The 24,018-nt window shown below is 52.1% G+C and overlaps 2 protein-coding genes and 1 long non-coding RNA gene across 3 annotated transcripts in view; 1 reads left to right on the forward strand and 2 right to left on the reverse strand.

Annotated features, from left to right (window-relative positions):
- Nucleotides 1–33: 33 nt before the first annotated feature.
- On the forward strand, nucleotides 34–11,751 carry LOC118598078. Its single transcript, XR_004947175.1, has 2 exons — nucleotides 34–687; nucleotides 10,399–11,751. It is a non-coding gene; the product is annotated as an uncharacterized LOC118598078 (long non-coding RNA).
- On the reverse strand, nucleotides 4,353–10,816 carry tbk1 (TANK-binding kinase 1). The gene is made up of 20 exons (XM_024290383.2): nucleotides 10,680–10,816; nucleotides 10,467–10,607; nucleotides 9,961–10,090; nucleotides 9,706–9,887; nucleotides 9,475–9,635; nucleotides 9,296–9,406; nucleotides 8,642–8,821; nucleotides 8,368–8,564; nucleotides 8,243–8,301; nucleotides 8,065–8,156; nucleotides 7,838–7,939; nucleotides 7,691–7,769; nucleotides 6,311–6,432; nucleotides 6,171–6,247; nucleotides 6,055–6,094; nucleotides 5,883–5,984; nucleotides 5,715–5,811; nucleotides 5,373–5,473; nucleotides 5,166–5,237; nucleotides 4,353–5,092 (listed from the first exon to the last, which is right to left on the reverse strand). The coding sequence occupies exons 1-20, from the start codon at nucleotides 10,764–10,766 to the stop codon at nucleotides 5,053–5,055; spliced, it is 2,172 nt and encodes a 723-aa protein (XP_024146151.1). The 5' UTR covers nucleotides 10,767–10,816; the 3' UTR covers nucleotides 4,353–5,052.
- A 422-nt stretch (nucleotides 11,752–12,173) lies between the features above and the next one.
- lrp6 (low density lipoprotein receptor-related protein 6) overlaps nucleotides 12,174–24,018 on the reverse strand; it is a 27,567-nt gene continuing 15,722 nt past the window's right edge. The window contains exons 8-23 of the mRNA XM_024290370.2: nucleotides 22,866–23,082; nucleotides 22,502–22,791; nucleotides 22,206–22,432; nucleotides 21,952–22,136; nucleotides 21,426–21,752; nucleotides 21,154–21,356; nucleotides 20,479–20,690; nucleotides 20,185–20,375; nucleotides 19,304–19,513; nucleotides 19,112–19,237; nucleotides 18,807–19,043; nucleotides 18,614–18,730; nucleotides 17,162–17,395; nucleotides 16,948–17,084; nucleotides 16,776–16,873; nucleotides 12,174–14,538 (exon numbers count right to left, since the gene is read on the reverse strand). Of these exons, the coding sequence (XP_024146138.1) occupies nucleotides 14,238–14,538; nucleotides 16,776–16,873; nucleotides 16,948–17,084; nucleotides 17,162–17,395; nucleotides 18,614–18,730; nucleotides 18,807–19,043; nucleotides 19,112–19,237; nucleotides 19,304–19,513; nucleotides 20,185–20,375; nucleotides 20,479–20,690; nucleotides 21,154–21,356; nucleotides 21,426–21,752; nucleotides 21,952–22,136; nucleotides 22,206–22,432; nucleotides 22,502–22,791; nucleotides 22,866–23,082 (3,312 nt within the window). The 3' untranslated portion in view covers nucleotides 12,174–14,237. The remainder of the gene's footprint in view (nucleotides 14,539–16,775; nucleotides 16,874–16,947; nucleotides 17,085–17,161; nucleotides 17,396–18,613; nucleotides 18,731–18,806; nucleotides 19,044–19,111; nucleotides 19,238–19,303; nucleotides 19,514–20,184; nucleotides 20,376–20,478; nucleotides 20,691–21,153; nucleotides 21,357–21,425; nucleotides 21,753–21,951; nucleotides 22,137–22,205; nucleotides 22,433–22,501; nucleotides 22,792–22,865; nucleotides 23,083–24,018) is intronic.

A 24,018-nucleotide genomic window follows, 5' to 3' on the forward strand; every position in this document is an offset into this window, starting at 1 on the left:
CGTCATCTACAGGTGAAGCCAGAAGAACTGGACCGACCGAATGAGAAATGTTTGTAGATAAATTCATCCTTTTTATTATACGTTTGGGGTCACATTGAGGAATCCTCTGGTGGGTCACACGATTGTGGGCAGAGACATTTGTGATTTTAACTCACCTGTTGATTTCCACCTGGGTGGGCAGGTGGGCAGGTGGCCGCATTTTGGTTGACATTTTTTCCACCCTTGAGCTTCTTTTTGAAGCCACAGATTCTCCAAACAGACTCGTGATGAGAAAACACCTGTGTCTGAAGAAGATCCCGTTATAGCGGTTCTATTGTGGTCACGTGACCACCTGCTTTAGCAGCTTTAGTTCTAATTCATCATTTCAGTGATTTTCTGACTTTTATTCACATTTGAAACAAACTTGAAATCAGTACTGGGAAACCACGCCCCCTTCTGTAGTGATTGGCCTGATGCTGCTGCTCTGCTGTCACAGCGTGTTGCCATGACAACTGCGGCACGAGGACATTTGGCCACAGAGCGGTTGCTATGGGAAACCAGCGAAGCGGCGACGAGCAGACTCGGCTTTGAGTCCTGGAGGTGTTTCGCTTCTCTGACGAGCACGTGACTCAAAAACGGCGGTAAATAAGCGTGCTTGAGATGACGGACCCCGCGCTGCGCAGATCGCCTGGAGCGCGGTGCATGCTGGTTAGTTTCTGCCACGCCGTCAGAGTATCGCGCGAAAAGGGCGGCTTCAAGGCGCCTACAGGACTACAAAACATTGCATTGTGGGAAACTGTGTCCACTCAGTTCTTGTGGTTCGACGTGGAATAACTGGCGCTAAATGAAGGACATCGGTGTACTTTTTACTCTTCCTGGAAGGTAGTGAATCACTGATGAAAAAATCAACAAGATTTCAAATAATCTGTAGTTATGTGTGTTTCTGTTGTCTTTAAAATTAACTTTAATTTCTATTTTATGTGTTTATTTGGGACAGTGCTCATGGAATGAATCTTTATCTGCTTTACTCTGAAAGATGTTAAAAATAATATTAAATGCACAACAGCTCAGATCATACTAGGAGGAGTGGCTTATTCAAATTCAACCGAATGTTGAGGACAACCCCCGACTCCTCATTCTCGTCTTGTTCACCTTCATCTCAGGCCCCGCCCCCGCCTGCAGCAGCTTGACCTCACCGTAGGGCCGGATCTAGGCATGGGCAAGATGGGGCAATGCCCCCCCAAATTTCAGGACTGCCCCCCCAAACGTGACGCCATGCAAACAAGAAAAACAGAGTGCTCTCATCGCTCTCTGCTCTCTGGCTCCCATTCAAAGTAGCTGCTAGTGCTGATTGGTAGATCCAAGGGAGGGCGTGGCCTCTCGCTTCACTCGGGTCCTCCTCTCTCACTCTGTCGCTCACGCGCACACAGCGACAGAGACATCCGGTTCTCAGCAGCTGATCTGGGCAGAACTATTTAGAAGTTTTTATCTGCCGTTTGTCGCTGAAATGGCTCGATTACCCAAATCTGAACTCTCTCTTGTCCTCATCTGTTGCTCTCTTTGTTGTAATGTGGAGGAAAAAGCGAGAAACGAGTTGACAAAGTGCAGGTTTCTGGTTGTTAAAGCTAGCGCTGTTGTAGCAGCTAAGCTAACAGTACCGGAGCATTAGCTGTTTGAGATGACTCACCTGTGACGCCTCGGTGAGAGCAGGAGGCTCCAGGGGGGAAAGGCCCCTGAGGTGAAGGTGGACAGTGGGAGGTTGGGGTTGTCTTTCATACTCCATTGAATTTTAATCTGCCTCACCTCCTTAGTATAAACTTTAATATTATGTTGTTTATAATTTTTTTAAACATTTGTTCGTGGACAACAGACATAAAATAGCTGCTGGGTTAATTTAATGTCCACTGTCCTGGATAAATAAATAAAACTGAAATGAAAGTTAACTTTTAAGGACAACAATAACATAACAGATTATTTGAAATCTTGTTCATTTTTACATCAGTGATTTACTACTATGTAGACTATTACTAAAACACAAACTCATGTCTATAAAGAAAATACATCATGACATTTAAAGAATTATCCTGATGTTGATTAATATTTATAGTGTATTGAGTAATTTAGTGAAAATAACAAGAAATGATTCAACAAAATACCAAAACTTCTCAACAGGATTTTTAAATGCTGGATTTGAACTGATTCCCTGCTGATGAAAATACTTTCTGTTATCACTAAAGATTTTCTCATCCATGGATTTTTTTAAAGCAATTTTGAAACAGGAATCAAGAGTTTCTGCAGTAGCAACTTGTTGGTTTGGTACATTGATGACGACAAAAAAATATTTTTTTTATTATCTGCTACAAAGAAAGTGTGTTGGCTGTTTTAATAGTTAAAATAGTTTAGAATTTATAAACTAATCTTAAATAAAGTGACAAAATACACATAATAAAAAATAAAAATACAAAAAAACCCAAAATAATAAATGACTAAACAGAATATTAAAAGAAGTAAATAAAAAGCAACAAGAAATACATAAATATATAATTTAAGACAAAAAATAAGCCAAATATAAACTATTGCAAATGAATAAAAATGACTCAAAGTAATAAATAAATAAATAAGATGTCCTAAAAAAGACCAAAAAGAGACGGATAAGCAAACAGAGTGATCCGGATGTCAGCTGGACGAGGAAGTGAAGATCTTCATGGACAGAACTTCCTCCAAAATCCTGATTCTTTCTCCTTCCAGTTCACCAAAGACTCTTTTAGCTAATTCTCCAATGTTTATTGACTGTGATCAATACATTCAATCATTGGTTTCTCAGAGTTCTTGATAAAATAATCAAAGCTAACATCAAAATGCTCTTTCATTGATTTCCAATCCTTTCCAACTGCGGTCAAATGAGCCGCCGTTCACATTTCCGTGGTCACATCAAGAAGCTCCGTGGAGTCTGGTGGAGATTTTCCAGCGTTCTCAGTCCTGCTACCGTAAGTATTGGATGAAACTCACACCAAAAATCCAGTGATGCTGATTTGACCACAGAAATGTGAACGGCGGCTCATTTGACTGCAGTCAATGTGAAGATACCATCTTCTCTTCTCCAGAACCTGAACTAGACACTAGGAACAGATGAGGGTTTAGTGCATGTGCAGCAGAGCTGTTGATGGAAAGAAGATCATTCATTCAAACAGAGTCTGTCTGAGACAGTTTGATTGATTTAAAAGGAGAAATACTCGGAAATGGAAAAACAAAATGATTTCTTATTACATTTGTTCTGTTTCAGAAGAAAAATGACACACAGACATGTTAAAAACTCTAAAACAGGATTTTTATTGAATTGGGACTTTTTATAGGTTTGGGAGGATTTTACACCAGAACCATTTTGTATCCCTAAACTTGCCCCCCCGATATTCTGTTTGCACCCCCAGTAGGGGCTGGCTAGATCCGGCCCTGCCTCGCCGACGATGCAGGCGACGCGCCAGGTCCTCTCAAACACACCTACTGTTAGAAGTACGGAGTCCTGTGTGAGACAAAAGCCTCTCTGCTTCCTTTAGACACATGATGCCACCTTTAGCTCCACAACGGCCTCAGTGACGTCCCACCTGTTAGGGTTCTTGCTGATGTGAACATGGAGGATTCCTCAGATTCCTGAGGGATTCGAACCATTGACTGTAGAATGGTTGGAGTCATGGAGATGAACGAGAGGACATGAGCCTCCCTGGTAGGGGGGTCAAACTCAATCACACAAGAGGCCAAAACCTGAAACACTCTAAAAACAACCGTAACTGTTTAGCATAATTATGAACGAGGTATATAGCATTACCTACGATAATGCTTACAGCATTCTAGCTAGTGTGATGCTAGTGCTGATAGCTGAAGATGCTGAAGATGCTGAAGATGCTGAAGCTGATAGCCAGCTAAAATACTAGCTAAATGCCAAATTAGCCCAGAAAAAAAATGGAAAAACAATTGGGTTAGCCAAAACAGCTAGCATGTAGCTGAAATATTAGCTAAACTCTGAAATAGCTTAAAAAATCTTAGTAAATGCAAAAATAGTCAAAAAGCTAACAGAATGCTAATTTTTAAAACTTAAGATAATTCTGAATAACAAAAAGTCAGGAATATTATTCCAGAATAAATCAACTTAAACCTTAAATAACTTAAATATTTTACTCTCCATAAAAATATATTTTGTTAAAATTATACAAGTTAGAAATGAGCCCAAGATAACATCGGGTCATTAATAACAATAAAATAAAATGATCTGGAGGGCCGGATCCGGCCCCCGGGCCGTGACTTTGACACATGAGGTCCAGGGTTAGCATTCATGTTCTGAAAGTTGCACCTGAGAAGAAAATGATCCGGAACTCATCTGGACTTAGAGACTGTTTTATTTACAGGCTGTTTGAGCAGCTGTTTACATCCTGGAACAGAAACGACCACGTCCGTCTGCACGTCCGTCTGCTCGTCCGTCTGCTCGTCCGTCTGCTCGTCCGTCTGCTCGTCCGTCTGCTCGTCCGTCTGCTCGTCCGTCTGCTCGTCCGTCTCTCATGGAGGTTCTCTGAACATAAACGCTGACGTTTGATTGGCTGACAAAGTGAGAATCACAAACCCAAGACAATCATGTCCGTGTCCGGAGATCTGACGGGATTTGAACCATCAACCTTCTGTTAGAAGCAGCAGAGAGAAGCTCCGCCTCAAAGGAGGCGGTGTTCATGTCTGGTAAATGTTTAAGTAAATTCAGAAAAATCCCAGCATGCTTTTCCACAAGAGCTGCTTCAGTTTTATTTACATTTCATTCATGAGTCTTCCGCTCAAACGTTCCCGTTTTCCAGAGCAGGAACGTTCCGACAGGATTCGGTTCCTCCGGACTCTTTTTGAAAAGACTTTAAATAAGTTTTAAAAAGAAATCTAAAACGTGTCTGCACAGAATGGTTGGTGGCGAGCGCTGTGAGCGCCATGGCGGCAGAGTCCCGTCAGGATTGGCGGCGTTTCCGGAGTGGAAACGCGGCGGTCCTGGTGTGAGCGGCATGGCTCCGCCCACCGCTCCTCACACCCGTCCCAGGGCCTCCTTCAGCCTCGCAGGCCTCCGTCCAGCGTCAGAGTCCCGAACCTGCAGGAGCAGTTCAGGCTCAAGCGTGGTGCGTTCACTGACAGCGGGACAAACGTGTAACTGAAAGGCTGACCTCTCCAGGAAGTGGTTGTTCTCTGCCAGCTCCTTGACCACGCCCTCCATCTCCTCCTTCAGCTTCTTCATCCTGAACAACAACACAGAGTTAGACCGGAGCAGGAGGAGGAGCGGGAGGGGGAGGAGGGGCTGCAGGAGCAGGAGCAGGAGGAGGAGGGGCTGCAGGAGCAGGAGGAGGAGCAGGAGGAGGAGGATGAAGACTCACCCCAGAGTCATCTCCACCAGCGTGTTCTGGCTCAGGTACGCCTGAGGTTTCATCCCGCTGGACACCAGAGGCAGAACTTTCTGGGGGAGGAGCTCCTGCAGCTGTAACACAAACGAGCCCGCATCATGGACCGCCCCCGCCGTGCTTCAGCTCAGAGAGGGCAGTTTGTCATTTCACTGCCTTGATTCTGTTTGTGTGACACTAGAACCGGGTCTCGGTCAGGTCGCAGCAGTTTCTGGTGAACTTTGACCTCCAACAGGTACTTGGGGGCGGAGGATGGAGAGGGACGGAGCGGATCTTCAGAACCATGAAGTTCTACTTCAGGACTGGTTCTGAGCTTACCTTGATGTTCCTCTCCATCAGCATGGTCACCTCCTTCTGGACGCTGATCAGCTGACCGGACAGGCTGAGCAGCTGCTTCCTCACCTGGTGGATCTTCCTGCAGACAGACGGTCCGAGTCTGTAACGAGCTCGTTAAGCCAGCAGCCAATCAGAGGGGAGGGGCTGTACCTCATCCACTCCTCGCTCTTGGAGATGAAGAGGCGGTACTTCATGGCGCACTCCTCGGTGAACAGAGAACGGGCTTTGCTGGCGTGAAGGACCAGTTTCTGCCTGCAGCACAGAGTCAGACTGAGCGCGCTCATTGGTGGGCGACAGCAGCGAAGGGGGAGGAGCAACTCACTTGTCAAACTTGTGGATCTGCTCCTCGTTGTACGGCAGACCTGCAGACAGCAGAGAGCGTGAGCTTCAGGACCTGAAACACCTGAAACACCTGCGAGCCGATCAGCTGGGACTCACGGCGCTCCGCTTTGTCCTTCTTGAACTGCTGGTAGATGGCGGTGATGGAGTCCAGGAGAACTTTGATCTTCTCCACGCTGCAGACAGCACAGGGTCACACACATGCTAACGCTAACGCACGCTCAGCGGCGCAGCCTTACTTCCTGTCCTCGGGGTGCGTCCCCACTTGCTGCGTCCAGCCGTCGTTCAGCAGACCTCCGGGCAGGAACTTGCTCTTCACGTCCTGCATGTTCCGCTCCAGCGGGTCCAGAGAGCTGGAGATCTGCAGACACGCTGTGACCTCAGACCTGCTGCTCACGGCCATCCTGCCGCACTTCCTGTGACTCGCTCGGGCTCCGCCCACATCGCTGCACCACTTATCCAAACCTCCTTATAGTTTTTATCACTGAGGACGCTCCTTCAGTAGAGCGGTGACCCGACCAATCACAGCAAGCTGACAGAAGGCTCCACCCATCAACACGAATAAAGATCAGTTTGTTAATGTTGACAGTTACAGTGAGGAAAGTATTTGAACACCTTTCTATCAGCTAGAACTCTGACCTTAAATACTTTACCTTAAACAGTCCACCTTAAATACTTTACCTTAAACAGTCCACCTTAAATACTTTACCTTAAATACTCCACCTTAATTACTCCACCTTAAATAATCCACCTATTATCTACATCAGAAGCACCTGTTTGAGGTGGTTACCTGAATAAAGACACCTGTCTACCTGCAGACAGACACCTGTCTACCTGTATAAAGACACCTGTCTACCTGTATAAAGACACCTGTCTACCTGTATAAAGACACCTGTCTACCTGCAGACAGACACCTGTCTCCCTGTATAAAGACACCTGTCTACCTGCAGACAGACACCTGTCTACCTGTATAAAGACACCTGTCTACCTGTATAAAGACACCTGTCTACCTGCATAAAGACACCTGTCTCCCTGCAGACAGACACCTGTCTACCTGTATAAAGACACCTGTCTACCTGCATAAAGACACCTGTCTACCTGCAGACAGACACCTGTCTACCTGTATAAAGACACCTGTCTACCTGCATAAAGACACCTGTCTACCTGCAGAGACACCTGTCTACCTGCATAAAGACACCTGTCTACCTGCAGAGACACCTGTCTACCTGTATAAAGACACCTGTCTATCTGCATAAAGACACCTGTCTACCTGCAGACAGACACCTGTCTCCCTGTAGAGACACCTGTCTACCTGCAGAGACACCTGTCTACCTGCATAAAGACACCTGTCTCCCTGCAGAGACACCTGTCTACCTGTATAAAGACACCTGTCTATCTGCATAAAGACACCTGTCTACCTGCAGACAGACACCTGTCTACCTGCAGAGACACCTGTCTACCCATACGATCAGGAAGACTCCAGATTTGATTGATTCTGTCTCACATTCTCCGTATATAAATGAAAACTGTTGAGCTTCTGGTTGCAGATTCACTGAAACGTTACCTGCAGCCTGTCAGCCAATCAGAGCGTCCTGAAGGAGGAGGGCGGGAACACTCACCCTGAGCACCTTCTTGTGCATGTCCGACACCTCGTCGTACTCTGACGACAGCATGCTGGCCTGCATCAGCACCTCGAACCTGCAGCACACACCTGTTAGCTGGTTCTGGACGGGTGGGACAGACCTGCTGGAGGGGCGGAGTCTCACAGCTGCTCGCTCTTCTCCAGCATCTGGGAGCAGCAGCTGCACAGGTAGAAAACCTCGGCCTTCTTGTGCAAGATCTCGCTGTAGTCCTCCTTCATCAGCTCTCTGAACAAAGACAGGAACCATCAGGAACGAGCAGAACCTTCAGAACCAGACTTAACGTAAACAGAGCCGTGAATCCCAGCCGGCCCAGACCGACAGGGAGAGTCAGGTTCTGGTCTTGGACTCACATCAGACCTCGGACTCCCTTCCGCACCAGTTCCTGGTAAACCAGCAGAGACTCCGAGGTTTTCCACAGATGTCCGACGTCGCCTGCAAAAGTCTGCAGAACCAAGAGTCACATGATGCAGCCTGACACCGGAGCGATCCGGATTGGACTGGCCCAGAGCGGACCTGACCCCAGCGTACCTTGGCGTAACTGGCGTCCAGGTCCAGGTCGTAGCGAGGTTGGACTTTAGGAGGACTGGCTGTGGAGACAGAAGCAGACCGTCAGCGCCGTCCTGGACCCGCCCCACAGACCTGTCTGGACTTACGGTCTTCAAAGATGAGTCCCACGGTAGCCACAGACTCGCGGCTGACCAGCATGATGGGGTTGTCTCTGGACGTCCGGGGGAAGCTCTTGGCCTGCCGGTTGGGGTCCAGGAGGAGCCGGCGGCCCTCGTACAGCAGCTCCTGGTTGTGCAGAGGGATGCTGGTCCTGCGGCACAGCAGCTCCTGGAACAGCGCCGCCCTGCGGACGAACGGGGAGCGGCGGCGGTCAGAGGCGGCCGATGCAGGCGCCTTTTGAGCGGAGGCGGCGCTCCTCACGTGTTGTACTCGTGGATGTAGATGTGGTGCAGGGTGGCCTGCTGCAGGCTGAACACGTAGACCACGGTTCGGTGCAGGATGTCGTTGGTCTCTGCGAAAAACTGGTCGAAGCCCCAACACTTCTCCTGATCCGCCTCCAGGATGTTGGCGAGGACCGGGGTCAGGAGGCTCTGAAGACCTCTGAGGAGCAATTGCAGATTATGTAGATCTTTACTGGTCTATAGAGTTCTGTTCAGTTCTATGGAGTTCTGTTCAGGTCTATAGAGTTCTGTTCAGTTCTATGGAGTTCTGTTCAGTTTTATAGAGTGCTGTTCAGTTCCACTCGAGGATCAAGCATTAGATGAAAGACAAGCAATTACAGACATGGTGAAGTCACTGAGCTACAGCTAGGATATGAGTGTTCAGATGTTTGAGCTGAGATGCTCTTTTAGACATTTTTGTGGACATGTTCATGTTGACATGCTAGCATGTCAATGCTAGCATGTCAATGCTAGCATCAACATACTCATGTTGACATGTTAGCTTTGACATGCTAGCGTTGACATGCTAACGTTGACATGCTAGCGTTGACATGCTAGCATTGACATGCTAGCCTCGACATGCTAACGTTGACATGCTAGCATTGACACGAGTGTGATAGCGTGCGAGTCTCACTTGGACAGGCTGCAGGACACGGGCATCTCTGTGCTCCACTCGATCTTGCCGTTCTCACACTTCTGATGACCAGAGATGGTCCCTGACGGTTTCTCCGTGATGATCTTGTACCTGTGACAGGAACATTAGAGTGAGGCGAGACCAAGTGGATCGCTGGCGGGTGTCCTGCCCCCTCTTACATCACTTCCTTGTTCCGGCGCGGCCCCTCAAACGGCCTGAAGGGGAGGCTGCCGGTGGCGGCGTGGTAGAAGGTGACACCGATGCTCCACAGGTCAACCGTGGCGCCGTACTTCTTCTGGTGGTCCTTCCTTAGCACTGCGCGCTCGTACATGTCCGGGTGCTGCAACCACACCAGGAGCAGTTATAGGAAGGGGCCGGCCACAGGTCACCTGTGCAGGTGTGACCCTCACCAGGTATTCCTCTGTGCCGTACAGAGACACGAACTGCTCGTCATCCTCCAGCTCCCGGGCCGCTCCGAAGTCCGTCAGCTTGTAGACGGAACAGCCGTCCTCCCCGATGACGCGCATGATGTTCCCCGGTTTGATGTCGCGGTGAACGATGCCGTACTCTCTCAGGTGGTTCATACCTGCCACTGGGGAGGGGGCACACAGGTTTCTACATGACCGTTCAGGTAACTCAGGAGGAGCAGGGCGGCGTTCCCTCACCCACGTCGTGGAGGACAATGAGGAACTCGTCCTCCGGGAGGCCGTAGGCGTTGGATGGCTCCTCCAGAACCGTATAGAGACTGCCGCAGGGACAGTACTCCATCACCAGAACCTTATGGCGAGTGTTGGACTGAGGGGGAGGGAGGGGGAGGGTTTAGTCAAGCTCTGAGAGCGACGCCGCCGGATCAGAACATCAGGACAAACCTGGACACTGAGGAGGAGGTGCTGCCACAGTAAACCCAGGAGGAAACCCGAACCTCCTCAGAATTCTATGAACCGGAACCACAGCAGCTCCTCATCCTCAGTCTAACCAGAACCAGCAGAACCAAGCTGGTTTCTGAGGTTCTATACGTGTTATTAACCTCTCAACGCAGTCACATCGTTTTTGGTGAAGTGCAGCACCTGACAGACTGAACTCTGGGTAAATGTCTCCCTCAGGTGTTGGTGTTCTGAGCGCCGTGGTCTGGACGTCCAGAACCGGGCCGTGATGAGCCTCTGACACCCACCTCCTCCTCCACGGCGAACAGCTTGACGATGTTCTTGTGGTTGAGCTTCTTCAGGACCTCGAACTCCCTCATCTGGACGTCCAGCGGCCGCAGGAAGCTCAGGTTGTTGAAGACCTTGACGGCGTACAGGTCTCCGGTTTTCTGCAGGAACGAGCTCCAATCAGCATCCAGCCCTACATGGCGGCAGCAGGCCCCGCCCCCCTCAGCTCCTACCTTGTGCCTCCCCCGGTAGACGTTGGCGGTGGCCCCCTGACCCAGCAGGTCAGAGATCAGCCACAGGTAGTTGGTGGTGCTCTGCATCCTGATTGGTGACGTCAGAGTCCGCAGCCGCTCTTCAGCGCAGAGGCCCCGCCCAGTTCACTTCCTGGACACAAACAAAACACAAACAATCAACACGATGACATTTGTTTGCTTTTCCAAGTCGCTGCGCAGTGACGTCACGATGGGAAATCCCCGCCGAGGCCTGAACTACAGAAAGGTTCCGCGCACGCGCAGCTGCGGCAGGAGTCCGGTATCGGTCCGGTCCACTAAAACTCAACCCAGGGCGATTCAACTACGGCCTGAACCGGGTCCTCTGAGACTATGTTCGGTTTAAAACTCGGGTTCGGCTTTCACTTACAGGCCTGAATCTCGCGACGCCACGGGTCGGAACCGAAACTCGTCGGTGAAAGCTTCGCCGTCCGGACGAACGAACTCAAACGGGGTTCCGTCGGGGAGAATACTGAGATACCGAACCGAACAGTCGCGAAGGCGGTTCCGAGAAACAAACTACATTTTTTTGTTTGTTTGTTTCCTCACCGTTTTATTTTCCTGACGCTCGAGCTCCCTCCTTCCGGTCTGCTGGTCATGTGACCCCGGAGGACGAATCACTGCGGGTGCGAACAAGGGGGCGTGGCTAAGCCGCTGTTTGTTAGTCATAGAGGCGTTTGAAGAGAAAAAATGTTGTTTTAATTTATTTTTATACATTTTAATGGTTTAATTTAAACATTTAAACAACGGTTAGTTTGTGGTTTTATTTAAATCCGCATTTTAGCGCCAACAGACTTATTTTAATTACCAACAAACTGCTGTAAACACTTCAGATGTGAGCGGGTTTCTATTTTGTTTTTGTTTTTCCCGCTAGTGCAGTCTATTTATGTTTCTGAATATATATCTGCATATTTTTGTGTTCAAACCATTTTCAAACTCAAATGTAACTTTAACCACATCAGTCCAACTTTCGTGTTGGACTGATGGTATTTTGCAAAAGACAAACATCTTAAATTATTAAATGAGGTCAAGTGTAGTTTGGGTTTCATCAGTGATGCTCCTGCTCCATCTGCTGCTCTCGGCCTCAGTGTTCTGGTCCAGAACAGCTGCAGGTTCTGGTTCCTCTGACCTACATGAACAATAAAACATCTGTAAAAACTGGACTGTTTCCCCATCAGGAGCTTCGGTCCATCAGTGTAAACCAGCAGAACCACATTCTAACTGAACCGGTTCCTCTGAGTAAGAAGCTCTCCGATTGGCTGGATCCTCACGGCCGACTGATCCACAGGATCCGGATGATTTCATCGTCTCAAACTCCATGTGAACTCCTGGGATTTCTCCACAAACAAGAGCCCCCCACCCCACGGCCTGTCTTCAGACACGCCCACAGCATGACCACATGGCCCCGCCCTCCTCCCTCTGAGGTTTTCTCCAGCAGCATCAAGGACCACACAGACACTCGGACAAGTTCAATTTATATTCAACAAAAGCAAAAAAATAAACCAACATTTGACGGGTTACAAGAGCTTATGGGAGCAGCTGGCGGGCTGTACGGGTCCACGTGGAGATCAGGTGACAGTCAGCAGGAATGAAGCGTCCACAAACGTCCGGGGAAGCAGTCCGGGTCTCCTCCCACCGCGGGGGACAAAAGTGCTTTTTACCAGAAACATCCCCACTTCCTGTCAGCTTTTCATTCACTTCCTGTACCGGGTGGCCTGACGGTGCCTCCCGCTGGCCCGAAAGGAGTCTGCATGTCCGCCTGGACGCCCTCAGAAGCACCAATTTTCTCAGTGTGAGCGAGCGGATCAGAACCAGTACCTCCCTGCAGAAACATTTCATTTTTAAACAGAAGAAACCTCAGAATGGGAGGAGTCTTCTGGAATTCAGGAGTTTGATTTGAGGGAGGAGCTCTGCAGCGTCCTGTAAAGTGCAGTAATGAGAGCTCCTGAAGCCCCGCCCACCAGGCGTCTGCAGGAGGACGCAGTCAGACCTGCCTGATGCTGGGGGGAGGGACGCGGTTGGTGATGGCGCCGCGCTCGGATTCACTGAAACTATTAAATCTGTCCAAACAGAATTCAGTCGGCGAGTCCGTTCCGATTGGTCGACTCGGAGGCTCCACCTACATGTACATCAGGTTTTGGGTCGTTTTCCACAGGAGTGGACTCTGCTCAACAGTGACTGCACGTTTAGCTAGTTACATTAGCTCGGGTCCGAAGAGGTTAAATGTAAACGCCTCACGACAGAGAGATGTTTCCAGAGGCGCCGCACTGAAGAATGGCGGGAAACATTTCCACGCTCGGCGACAGGAGTTTGAACGTCATCTTCAGCTGGTTTTGTTCGCGTTCACGAAGAAACCTTTGGAGCAAACGGACCTTTTCATGCAAACTTTGGCTTTTTCTAACCTGGAACTACATGAAAAACGACAAACTGATTATTGTCTATCATCGGATTGTCTCGCGTCATGCTGGTGTTTTAAATGAAGGAGCGTGGCAGCAGAGACACTAGCCCCGCCCACACGGCCTCAGAGTCACGCCCATGGGGCCTGTAAGCCCCGCCCATACAGCCTCAGAGTCAGGCCTATGTGGCCTGTAAGCCCCGCCCACAAGGCTTCAGAGTCACGCCCATGGGGCCTGTAAGCCCCGCCCATACGGCCTCAGAGTCACGCCCATGTGGCCTGTAAGCTCCACCCACAGAGCTCAGAGCTGCATCCACACGGCCTTAGCCACGCCGACGCAGTGTCTTAGCCCCACCCCCGCGGCCTCTGAGCCCCGCCCACCCGGCGAGTTTTGGCACGCGTGACTCGTGACGCAGACAGAAAACCTGGATATGTTCAAGTGTAGTGGGATTGTCGCGGTGCGTCTGAGTAGAAAAATAGAGGCGATATAAAAAGTCGGAATGAGGAAACTCGGTTTTCACACGGATCTTCTAAGTAGCTTATAAATACGTTTATCTACACGCTCCGCGGTACAAAAATACTATCGCTGGGCACTGAGATCGTCCCCGACGTGGAAACCCAAAGCTGATCAGGCACGAGGAGCCCGGCGGCGCAGCGGTCACATGACCACCAGACTCATGTTCGGGTTGCTGCGAGCGGCGGCGGGCTGGGGGGGCGTGGTTCCATCTCAGCTCCTCGCCGTCCCACAGAGGAACACAGGAGGACGTCCTGCCTGTTCTGAACGCGGCTGTCCGCTCCGCTCTGGTCGTCGTGGTAACCGCGAAGCGGCGGTGGGTGTGGCCTGTTTCTGTCCTTCGGCCGTGGCTCCTGGTTTAAGGCATCTTCTATTTGTGGTGATTTTAATAAAAGCTTTTCTTAAAAAATGTACAAATTCTTATACAAAGCTCGATGGCGTCTCAGTAGACTGTATAGAAAATATATAAATATGCTTTCTCTGGTCAATGTACAAAGGCTCCGCCCCTTTCTCCCTTTCCCTTTTTGGGGCCGGCGCTCCGACCGCCGTCCCGCTCTGACCTCATATGCACAATTGCTATTTACATGGAGGGGGCGGAGTGGTGCGGAGCGGCTCACGAGGAGTCCGTGCAGGGGGAGGGCGGCGGCGGGTACAGGTGGTGGGAGTAGCTGCGCTCGGTGTAAGGCGACGGCGGGCAGCTCTCGCAGTTCTCCTCCGCCGACAGGTACTGGCTGCGGGGCGTCGGCGGCGGCGGGAAAGGCTCCGAGTCGTAGTTGAGGTCGCTGGTGTAGCCCTTCGCGACGCTGCCGGACTTGAGCGGCGCCCGGCGGCCCGGCGTGTAGTCGCTGTCGCAGACGTCCGTGCTGCACGGGGTGGTGGGCGGGGCAAAGTGGCGGTAGGTGTACGGCCGGTAACTGGATGAGAGAGAGAGAGACGGGTCAGAACATGAAAACAAAAACAATAATAGGTAAACAGAACCCAGAGGACGGGATGAACCCGAACCAACCAGAACCACAGAAGGAGATGAGGCATAACCGACCAGAACAGAATGTGACGAACCCAAACCCACCAGAACCACAACAGGAACCGGTTCAAACTGGATCAAAGAAGTTTATCCTCAGATAACTAAAACATTCAGAGGCAGAGATGGGCCAATCAGAACCGACACGGGCCCAGCAGAATCGCCACAGATTCAAGAGGACCAACGTGGGTCTAACACAGAGGTCGGCGACCTTTAACATCTGGTTCGTGTTCTACGGATCAAAACCTAAAAGGACTTAAATAGATTTACTTTAAGAAACTTGACCATCTTTTTTTAATAAATATGAATGATGTACATTTGTTGGGACAAACAAAAGCAAAAATATGCTAAACTATGATTTCTCAAAATTAGATTATTTTTAAATGTTTTACCTTCAGTTGAGGTCAGATCAGCGTCCAAACCTCTCTGACCGACTGTAGCTGAAATCCAAATTAGGATAAAGTTCCTCAGTAAATCAAATCAAAGACGTTAGCATGTCGCTAAAATAAAAGCTAATCTAGAAAAATGTTTGGGAGCCTTCATGGGAGATAACAGAACCACATGTGGAGGTTGTGGACCCCTGGTCTCACAGAACCGATGTGGGCCAAGCAGAACCGACATGGATCGAACAGAACCAACATGGATCTAACAGAACCAACATGGGCCCAAAAGAACTGTTGTGGGCCCAACAGAACATGAGCAGGTCCAACAGAACTGTCGTGGCCCCAACGGAACATAAGGAGGCCCAACAGAACCGTTGTGGGCCCAACAGAACACGAGCAGGTCCAACAGAACCGTTGTGGGCCCAACAGAACATGAGCAGGTCCAACAGAACCGTTGTGGGCCCAACAGAACATGAGCAGGTCCAACAGAACCGTTGTGGGCCCAACGGAACATAAGGAGGCCCAACAGAACCGTTGTGGGCCCAACAGAACATGAGCAGGTCCAACAGAACCGTCGTGGGCCCAACGGAACATAAGCAGGTCCAACAAAACCGTTGTGGGCCCAACGGAACATAAGCAGGTCCAACAGAACCCTAGTGGGTCCAACAGAACTCTCGTGGGTCCAACAGAACCGTCGTAGGTCCAACAGAACATAAGCAGGCCCAACAGAACCCTAGTGGGTCCAACAGAGCATAAGCAGGTCCAAAAAAACCGTCGTGGGTCCAACAGAACATAAGCAGGTCCAACAGAACATAAGCAGGTCCAATGGAACCCTCGTGGGTCCAACAGAACCGTCGTGGGTCCAACAGAACATAAGCAGGTCCAATGGAACCCTTGTGGGTCCAACAGAGCATAAGCAGGTCCAACAGAACCGTCGTGGGCCCAACAGAACCCTTGTGGGTCCAACTGAGCATAAGCAGGTCCAACAGAACCCTCGTGGGTCCAACAGAACATAAGCAGGTCCAACGGAACCGTTGTGGGTCCAACAGAACCCTCGTGGGTCCAACAGAACATAAGCAGGTCCAACGGAACCGTTGTGGGTCCAACAGAACCCTTGTGGGTCCAACAGAGCATAAGCAGGTCCAACAGAACCGTCGTGGGCCCAACAGAACATAAGCAGGTCCAACAGAACCGTCGTGGGCCCAACAGAGCATAAGCAGGTCCAACAGAACCGTCGTGGGTCCAACAGAACATAAGCAGGTCCAACAGAACCGTCGTGGGTCCAACAGAACATAAGCAGGTCCAACAGAACCCTCGTGGGTCCAACAGAACATAAGCAGGTCCAACAGAACCCTCGTGGGTCCAACAGAACATAACCGGGCCGAACAAATACAAAGATGCAGCTCTAAAGACAAACGGCTCTAAACTGTAAAAGTGAAGTTCTGCTGAACCCGGATGGGAAGCATTGATGTTCTGGCGAGTCAGACAGCGGCGTGTGAGGCCAGCCGGGCCGGCCCTGGGGTCCGGTCCGGTCTGGAGTCCAGATGAAGTCCTGACAGAATCATGGAGACAAACGTTTCCCGCCCACACAAACAGAACATCCATCAGCTACAGAGACTTGTTTTCATTCTCACTGGAGTCTCTTCGGACCAGAACCAGCTGAAGAACTAAATATTTGTTCTAGAGTAAGACGGACTCAGGACGACAGACCAAACAAGCCCCAGAGGTTCTGGAGCCGCAGACGGACCTGTAGGACCGGTGCGTGGACGGGCTGTTGGAGGAGTATCCGAACTCCAGCGTGTACTGGGACCGGACCGTGGCGGGGGAGGGGGGCGGGTTCAGGATCTGGAAGACAGACAGCAGGTGATGAGGGCGCCTGTGAGGCGGCGGCGTGCTGGCGTGAGCGCGCCGGGCCTCACCGGAGGGAAGTAGGTCCCCTTGGTGCTGGACGAGCTGCTGGACGAGGCCCCGGTGACGTGGGCCCGGTCGTACGGCGGCCCGCTGCTCCCGCCCATGATGCTCAGGGAATCAATCACAGACTTCCCTCTGGACATACCTGTGGACAGGTGAGGGCGGGTCAGGAGGAAGCGGCGCTCAGACACACAGACACAGCACCTGGAGCTCGGCGCTCACCGGGCAGCGAGCTGGACAGCGAGCTGGGATGAGGAACGTATCCCAGCGGCATCGACGACGGCCCGTGGACCACGAAGTCGTTGGTGGTGACGGTCTCGCCGTCATCCTTCATCTGAGGACACAAGACGCGCTGGCACACGAAATAGATGGCGCCCACCACGAACAAGGCCATGACCACGCCCACAATGGAGTTGATAGTGTTGTTAGTTGGAGGCGGCGGCTCCTCTGTCGGGTCTGAGAAAAGAGAAGCACAAAAACGTTCAAGAGTCAGAAACTGGAAAAACAAAGCAGGTTAGCATTTAGCTCCTATTAGCATCCAGCCTCTATAAGCCTGTGGTTCTAGCTAGCATATAGCTCCTGTTCTAGCTGGCATATAGCTCCTTTTAGCATTTAGCTACTGTAAGCATACAATTCTAGCTAGTATATAGCTCCTGTTCTAGCTAGCATATAGCTCCTGTTCTAGCTAGCATATAGCTCCTTTTAGCATTTAGCTACTGTAAGCATACAATTCTAGCTAGTATATAGCTCCAGTTAGCATTTAGCTCCTATTAGCATCCAGCCTCCATAAGCCTGTGGTTCTAGCTAGCATATAGCTCCTGCTAACTTGCAGCCTCATGTTATCATTTAGCCTCCTCATAACAATACTGGAGCCCCCGTTGACACAGAGTTCCTGTTAGCATGTAACTTCTGCTAAAATACTTAGCATACGTTAGCATACATGTCATAGTAGCATGTAGCCTCTGTTAGCAAGTAGGTCTTGTTAGCATGCAGTTCCTGAAAGCTGGTAGGTCCTGTTAGCTCATAGCTCATGCTAAATTATTCCCTCTTAGCATATTGCCTCTGTTAGCATGTAGCTCCTGTTAGCATGTGATGGGATTTTCTGAACATGTGACCTCTGTTCCAGCTCTTTGACCTGATCAGTATTTCAGGATCCATAATTTTACAGGCTGAATGATGATTCAAATGTTTTTAACCTCAATGTATTTCTCAGGATAGAGCTGTTTTTCAAAATAAGACTTCCTTCTGAATCAGAAAACAAATCAGAAATGATCTAAGTCAGTGCACATAATCTGTTTGGTACCAGGTGACCCATGGACTGGTACCGGTTCACGGGTCACCTGGTACCCCATAGTTCAGAGGGGTCAGAGGGGTTTTCACTTCCTGTGAGTGGGCGGGATCAGACGTTCTTTGATGTCAATCATCCTCTTTCCCCACTCGACTGTTGGTTTGTTGTTAAGCTCTACTTTGAATCAGCGCTCAGACCTGTTACCCCCCACCCCCACCCCCCGAGGGGGCAGCTGCTACACTGTTACCCCCCCACTCAGGGCGGACGCTCCCTGCCTTGGCCACTGAGCCGGTCTCATTTTAGCAGGCTTTTCTTTCCACCAGCATCCTCCGTTCTGACATTCACAGCGGGGCGGAGCCTCAGAGGCTGTTGCCATGGAGACTCACAGCAGCCGATCTCGTCGGAGTTGTCGCTGCAGTCCATGTTGTGGTCGCACTTCTTGTGCTTGCCGATGCACTGACCGTTGGAGCAGGAGAACTGGTCGGCGGGACAGCGGGGCGGGACTGTGGAGGAAGGACCAGAACGTCAGGAACTCCTTCTGGAGCAGGTGAAGAGCGGCCTGCAGGCGGCGCCGCTCACCGTCACACTTGTTCTCGTCCGAGCGGTCCTGGCAGTTGACCTCGCCGTTGCAGCGCAGGCTCAGGTCGATGCACTGGCGGCTGTCGCACTGGAACTCGTCGTCGGAGCAGACCGGACAGTCCTCCTCGTCGCTGCTGTCGTCGCACTCCGAGTAGCCGTCGCAGCGCCACGTCTGCGGGATGCAGTCCACCTCGCCGGACGTGCAGGCGAACTGGTCCGGCGCACAGGTGGGCGGCTCTGAGGATGACGGCGGGTGATTGGGGCGGGCCCTTCAGCACGTACCGCGGGTGGGGGCGTGGCCTTACCTCCACAGGAGAGCTCGTCCTGCAGCAGCACCAGGTGGACGGGGCAGGAGCAGCGCGTCGTGCCGTCGCCCTTCACGATGCAGATGTGCGAGCAGCCGCCGTTGTCCCACGTGCACGGGTGTTTGCCTGCAGAGCCACACCCAGTTCAGGACGGCGTTGTCGGACAGACGCTCCGGCGGCGGCGTGACTCACCGTAGTCCCTCATGTCCAGCTCGTGCACGGCGTGGATGTCGCTCAGGTAGGACACGCGCGCCTGCACCTTGGTGCGGCCGTCCCGCGTGGTCTTGTCGATGCGCTCGATCATCTGCTGCTGCTTGTCGATCCAGTACAGGTGGTCTCCGAACACGGTGAGGCCGACCGGCTGCAGGATGTTGGAGTCTGCGATCACGATCCGATTGGCTCCTGGAGGATTTACCAAAACAAAAGCACCGGGGAAGGAAAAACTTCAGGAACCGAGGCAACAAAATGGGAGGAGCTGAGGGAGGAGGCGGGGGAGGAGGAGGAGGAACAGCGATACACAGAATTATACAGACGGACAAAAAGTTCTTCAGTGACTGGACCCAACAGAACCGAAGGTCAGACGCTCGCCCCGCAGCACGCACATTCTGACTGTAAACAGTTTCTCTCCTTTCTGTTATCTCTGCAGCGTAAACTGTCGACAGTTTAAATAAAGTTGTACGTCAGACGACGAGGTCACAGAGAAAAAACACGGAGGAAACGACGACAACCGGAAAAAGAAAAATCCAGAATCTGCTGAGGTCAGGAGGTCCAGACGGTTCTGATGTGAGGAGAAGGTGATCCTGAGGAAGAAGAGAGTGAGGAGGAACTCTGAGGGAGCAGGAAGGAGGAGGTGGAGGAAGTAGAAGGAGATGGAGCAGGAAGGAGCAGAAAGGAGGAACAGGAAGGAGGCGGATCCAGTGACTGCGTGGATTAAGACACGCCTCCAGAGGGATCTTTTTCTCTTTGCTTCGTCTGAAGGTCATTTCAGTGAAGACTTTTATTTTGAAAAGCAGCGGGTTCTGCGCTCAGCAGAACCCGCTGCTGCAGACCTGTGGAACCAGAACCGGACTCACCGGAGAGGTCGCTGCTCTCGATGCGCCGCAGGTCTGAGTCGACCCAGAACAGTTTTCCCGCCTCGTTGTCGATGGCCAGCGCCACAGGCTTCCCCAGCCCGCGGAAGAACAGAACCTCGCGCTCGGTGCCGTCCAGCGCCGCCCGCTCGATCTTGGGGGAGCGCTCCTGCAGGTTGGTGAAGTACATGTACCTGCGGGGGAGGGGAGAGGCTGAGTCTGCTGCAGGAATGGGTCCTAACGGTCAGAACCGAGCCCCAGCTCAAGTTCTGGAGGTCCGATGGAAGGCTGACTGACCCCCTCTCCGGGTTAACCACGATGGCCCGCGGCCGGTCCTGCTCGCCGCTCAGGACCACGCCCACCCGGCTGCCGTCCATGCGGGTCACGTTGATGACGTTGGTGGCCTCGTTGGTCCAGTAGATGAAGCGGCTGTAGATGTCGATGCTCAGGTCGTACAGCTGCAGAACCTGACCCGGCCCGATCAGGGAGCTGGACACCACCGTCGTGCACTGAAATAGCAGACAAAAGGGTCAGAACCAGAACCTTCTCCGTCCAGCTGGAAACGTTCTCTTCCATCAACCAGAACCAAGGAGAGTTCTGTTTCAGAACCCTGCATGATCCAGAAACTGTTTCAGGTCTGAGGAGGAGCTTAAGTTCTGAGAGAAGGTTCTGGACAGAACCAAGCCCAGTTCTTAGAGGAGGGCTGACAGAGTCATGTGACTAACACCTGGCAGGTGAAACGGCGGTCCAAGATGGCAACCGTTTCCTTCTAAAAGTTCTGGTCTCTGAGGTTCCAGACTCTGATCCGGTTCTGGGTTCTGCCAGGTCCAGTTTCTGCTCTTTAACCAGAACTGGAGTTTGCAGGTGGAGAAGCTCCGCCCACAACATGGTGGACCAAACCTGCAGACGAGCGTTTGGGATCCGCTAACAAGAAGACCAACCAGAGGAAGGTTCTGGTTCTGATTCGTGTACCTGGTTGCCGTTCTCCTGCGCGCGGCGGATGAGGTTCTGCTTGGAGTCGATCCAGTACAGGTGCTTGTCGAGCGGGTCGTAGTCGATGGCGCGGACGCTCTTCAGGTTGTGGATGGGCAGGATGATGTCCGGACTCTGCTGCTCGTCGATCACCATCCGGTTGATGGCCGACTTCTGGCTGAACAGCAGGAAGGAGGTGGGGGCTGGGGGGGACACGAGCACCGTTAGCACACGCCTCGGACCGGCGCCGGAACCCTGAACCCAGAGCTCACCGCTGCAGGTCTTGTTGTCATCGTTGAGCGAGAAGTGGGCGGGGCATCCGCAGACGAAGCTGCTGACCGGCACGGCGAGGCACAGGTGGGAGCAGTGGCCGTTGGTGGCGGCGCAGGCGTTCCAGCCGCCCTGCCGGGACGAGTGGAACACCAGGATGTCCATGACGTAGTCCAGGTGGCCCTGGATCAGGGTGCGGTTCTGCCCGCTGGTCTTGTTGGCCCGCTCGATGCTGCGCTGGCTCCAGTCCGTCCAGTAGATGTAGTCCTGGTACTGGGTCAGCCCGAACGGGTGCGGGAGGTCGTCTGCGATCACCTCCCGGTCCAGACCTGGAGAACGCAGGTCCAAACTGAGCTTAGAATCGAGCCAGAACTGACTCTGAACAAAATACGGTCCAGTGGATTTAACAACTCTAAACCTAGACTAGAACAGGTCCAAGTCCCCTGAGCCCAGTTCAAATTCTGGTCAAACATGTAAAGAACCGTGTGGCTCGGTTCTGCAGCCGTTCTGGCTGAGGAGGCGGGTTACCCAGCATGTTGGAGGACTCGATGAGCGTGGTGTCCAGGTCGGTCCAGTACAGCCGGCGCTCAGCGTAGTCGATGGTCAGCCCGTTGGCCCGGCCCACGTTTCCCACCAGAGTCATGCGACCGGTTCCGTCCATGGCAGCTCTGTCGATCTTTGGCTTCCCGCCCCATTCGGTCCAGTACATGTACCTGTAGAGAGCCGGGTCAGAACAGAACATGCGGTACCACCGACCCGACGCGGACGTCTGCAGCTCTCACCCCTCGGCCGGATCCAGAGCAAGGGCCCGCGGGCTGTCCAGGTCCTTCCAGACCAGAACCTGCCGGTGCTGCCCGTCCAGTTTGGCCACCTCGATGCGGTTGGTACCGGTGTCGGCCCAGTAGAGGTTCTTCCCGAGCCAGTCCACCGCCATGCCCTCAGGGTAGTCCAGCCCGAACTCCACCACGTGCTCCAGAGCGCTGCCGTTCATGAAGGCCCGGCTGATGGTCTGCAGAACCGCACAGTCGGGTCAGAGTCGGGTCAGCGCCGGGGTCAGAGCCGGCCCGCCTGCACCCACCTTCAGCGTGATGTCGGTCCAGTAGATGCGGTTGTCGGTGACGTCGAAGTCGAGCGCGGAGGCCTCCTTGACGCCGGTGAGCGGGATGGCCACGTTGTTGTTGTTGGTCTCCAGCGAGATGCGGCGGATGTCCGTGTGTCTGGAGAACAGCAGGAAGGCCTCGGGGACGATGCAGGTGCGCATGTCCGCGATCAGCTCCAGCCCGATGGGGCAGCCGCACTGCACGCCGCCCGGCTTGTGCAGGCACAGGTGGCTGCAGCCGCCGTTGCCGTCGGCGCACGGGTTCCAGCCTGCGGCGCCACAAACACGGAGCGTCAGATCGGCTCCCACGAACGCCGGAGCGGCCCGCGGGTCGGAGACTCACCGAAGGCCTGGTGCACGAAGGTGGCCTTCAGGCCCATGAGGTCGGGCAGCTGGTCGATGATGACCTCGCGCTCGGCGCTGCGTTTGTGGACGCGCTCGATGCTGCGGCGCTGCCAGTCCGTCCAGTAGATGTGCTCGCCCAGCAGCGTGAAGCCGAAGATGTGAGGGAGCTTGTTCTCCACCAGAACCCGCCGGCCCGTCCCGTTCATGTTCATCACCTGCAGAGACAGGAGCGAGGTTCTGTCAGCCGGTTCTGGAGGAAGTCTCTTCACTTCAGGATCAAAGTCTCGTTTGTCTTTTAACAGAAAACACCTGAAACAGACGGTTCCAGACCGAACCGGACCTGGAGGTCAAACGGTTCCATCAGAACCTCCAATGGGAGTTCTGTTCATCTGAACACTGCAGACTACACTGGTCTGCCGGGTCTCCAGGCCTGCTCAGTTCAGTCATTACTGCTATCTGAGCCATAGTTAGTGATCCGAGTTCTGCTGATCATTACAGGGTTCTGGTTCTGTTAATCAAACCCGTCTGTTATCAGATGGAATAATCGTTCCAAGAATCATTATTCATCAATATTTTGTTCATCCTTCAGTTTTATTGTCTCTCAAGAATCAAAATGATTTAGGGGCGTGGCCTATGAACCAGCAGGTAACAGACAGACCCCTTTAGTGGGCGTGGTCTAACGGTAATCTGTTCACCTTTTCATTAAGGTTTGTGATGTCACTTCCTGCCATGCGTCAACCAGGACTGTAATAGTGTTTGATAGTGACTGAAAGAGATTCAGTCACATGCACACACAGACGTGCACGTGCAGGAGCAAGCTGGGCCTCAGCGTGTTGCCCAAAGACACGTGGGCAAAACGGGAATCAAACCTGCTGATCAGAGGTCGACCACTCTACCTCTGCACCGTTAAGCTGAACAACAGGACCACAACCCTCACAGGTATTCAGACATGATGATCACATGACTTTGAACATGTGACCTGGGTCCTCCTGACTTCACTAAAGTCAATCAGCTGATGTCTCGACGTGAGCAGCTGACAGGTGAAGTCTCCAGGTGTAGTGACCAAGCCCTCACAGGTGTTCCCTCCACACAGGCCGAGTCGTTTTAAACGAACCAGGATCCAGTAGAAAATGAACTGGACCAACAGGATT

Source organism: Oryzias melastigma, linkage group LG23 (genome assembly GCF_002922805.2).
Source record: "Oryzias melastigma strain HK-1 linkage group LG23, ASM292280v2, whole genome shotgun sequence".
In the NCBI taxonomy this organism is placed as follows: Eukaryota; Metazoa; Chordata; class Actinopteri; order Beloniformes; family Adrianichthyidae; genus Oryzias; species Oryzias melastigma.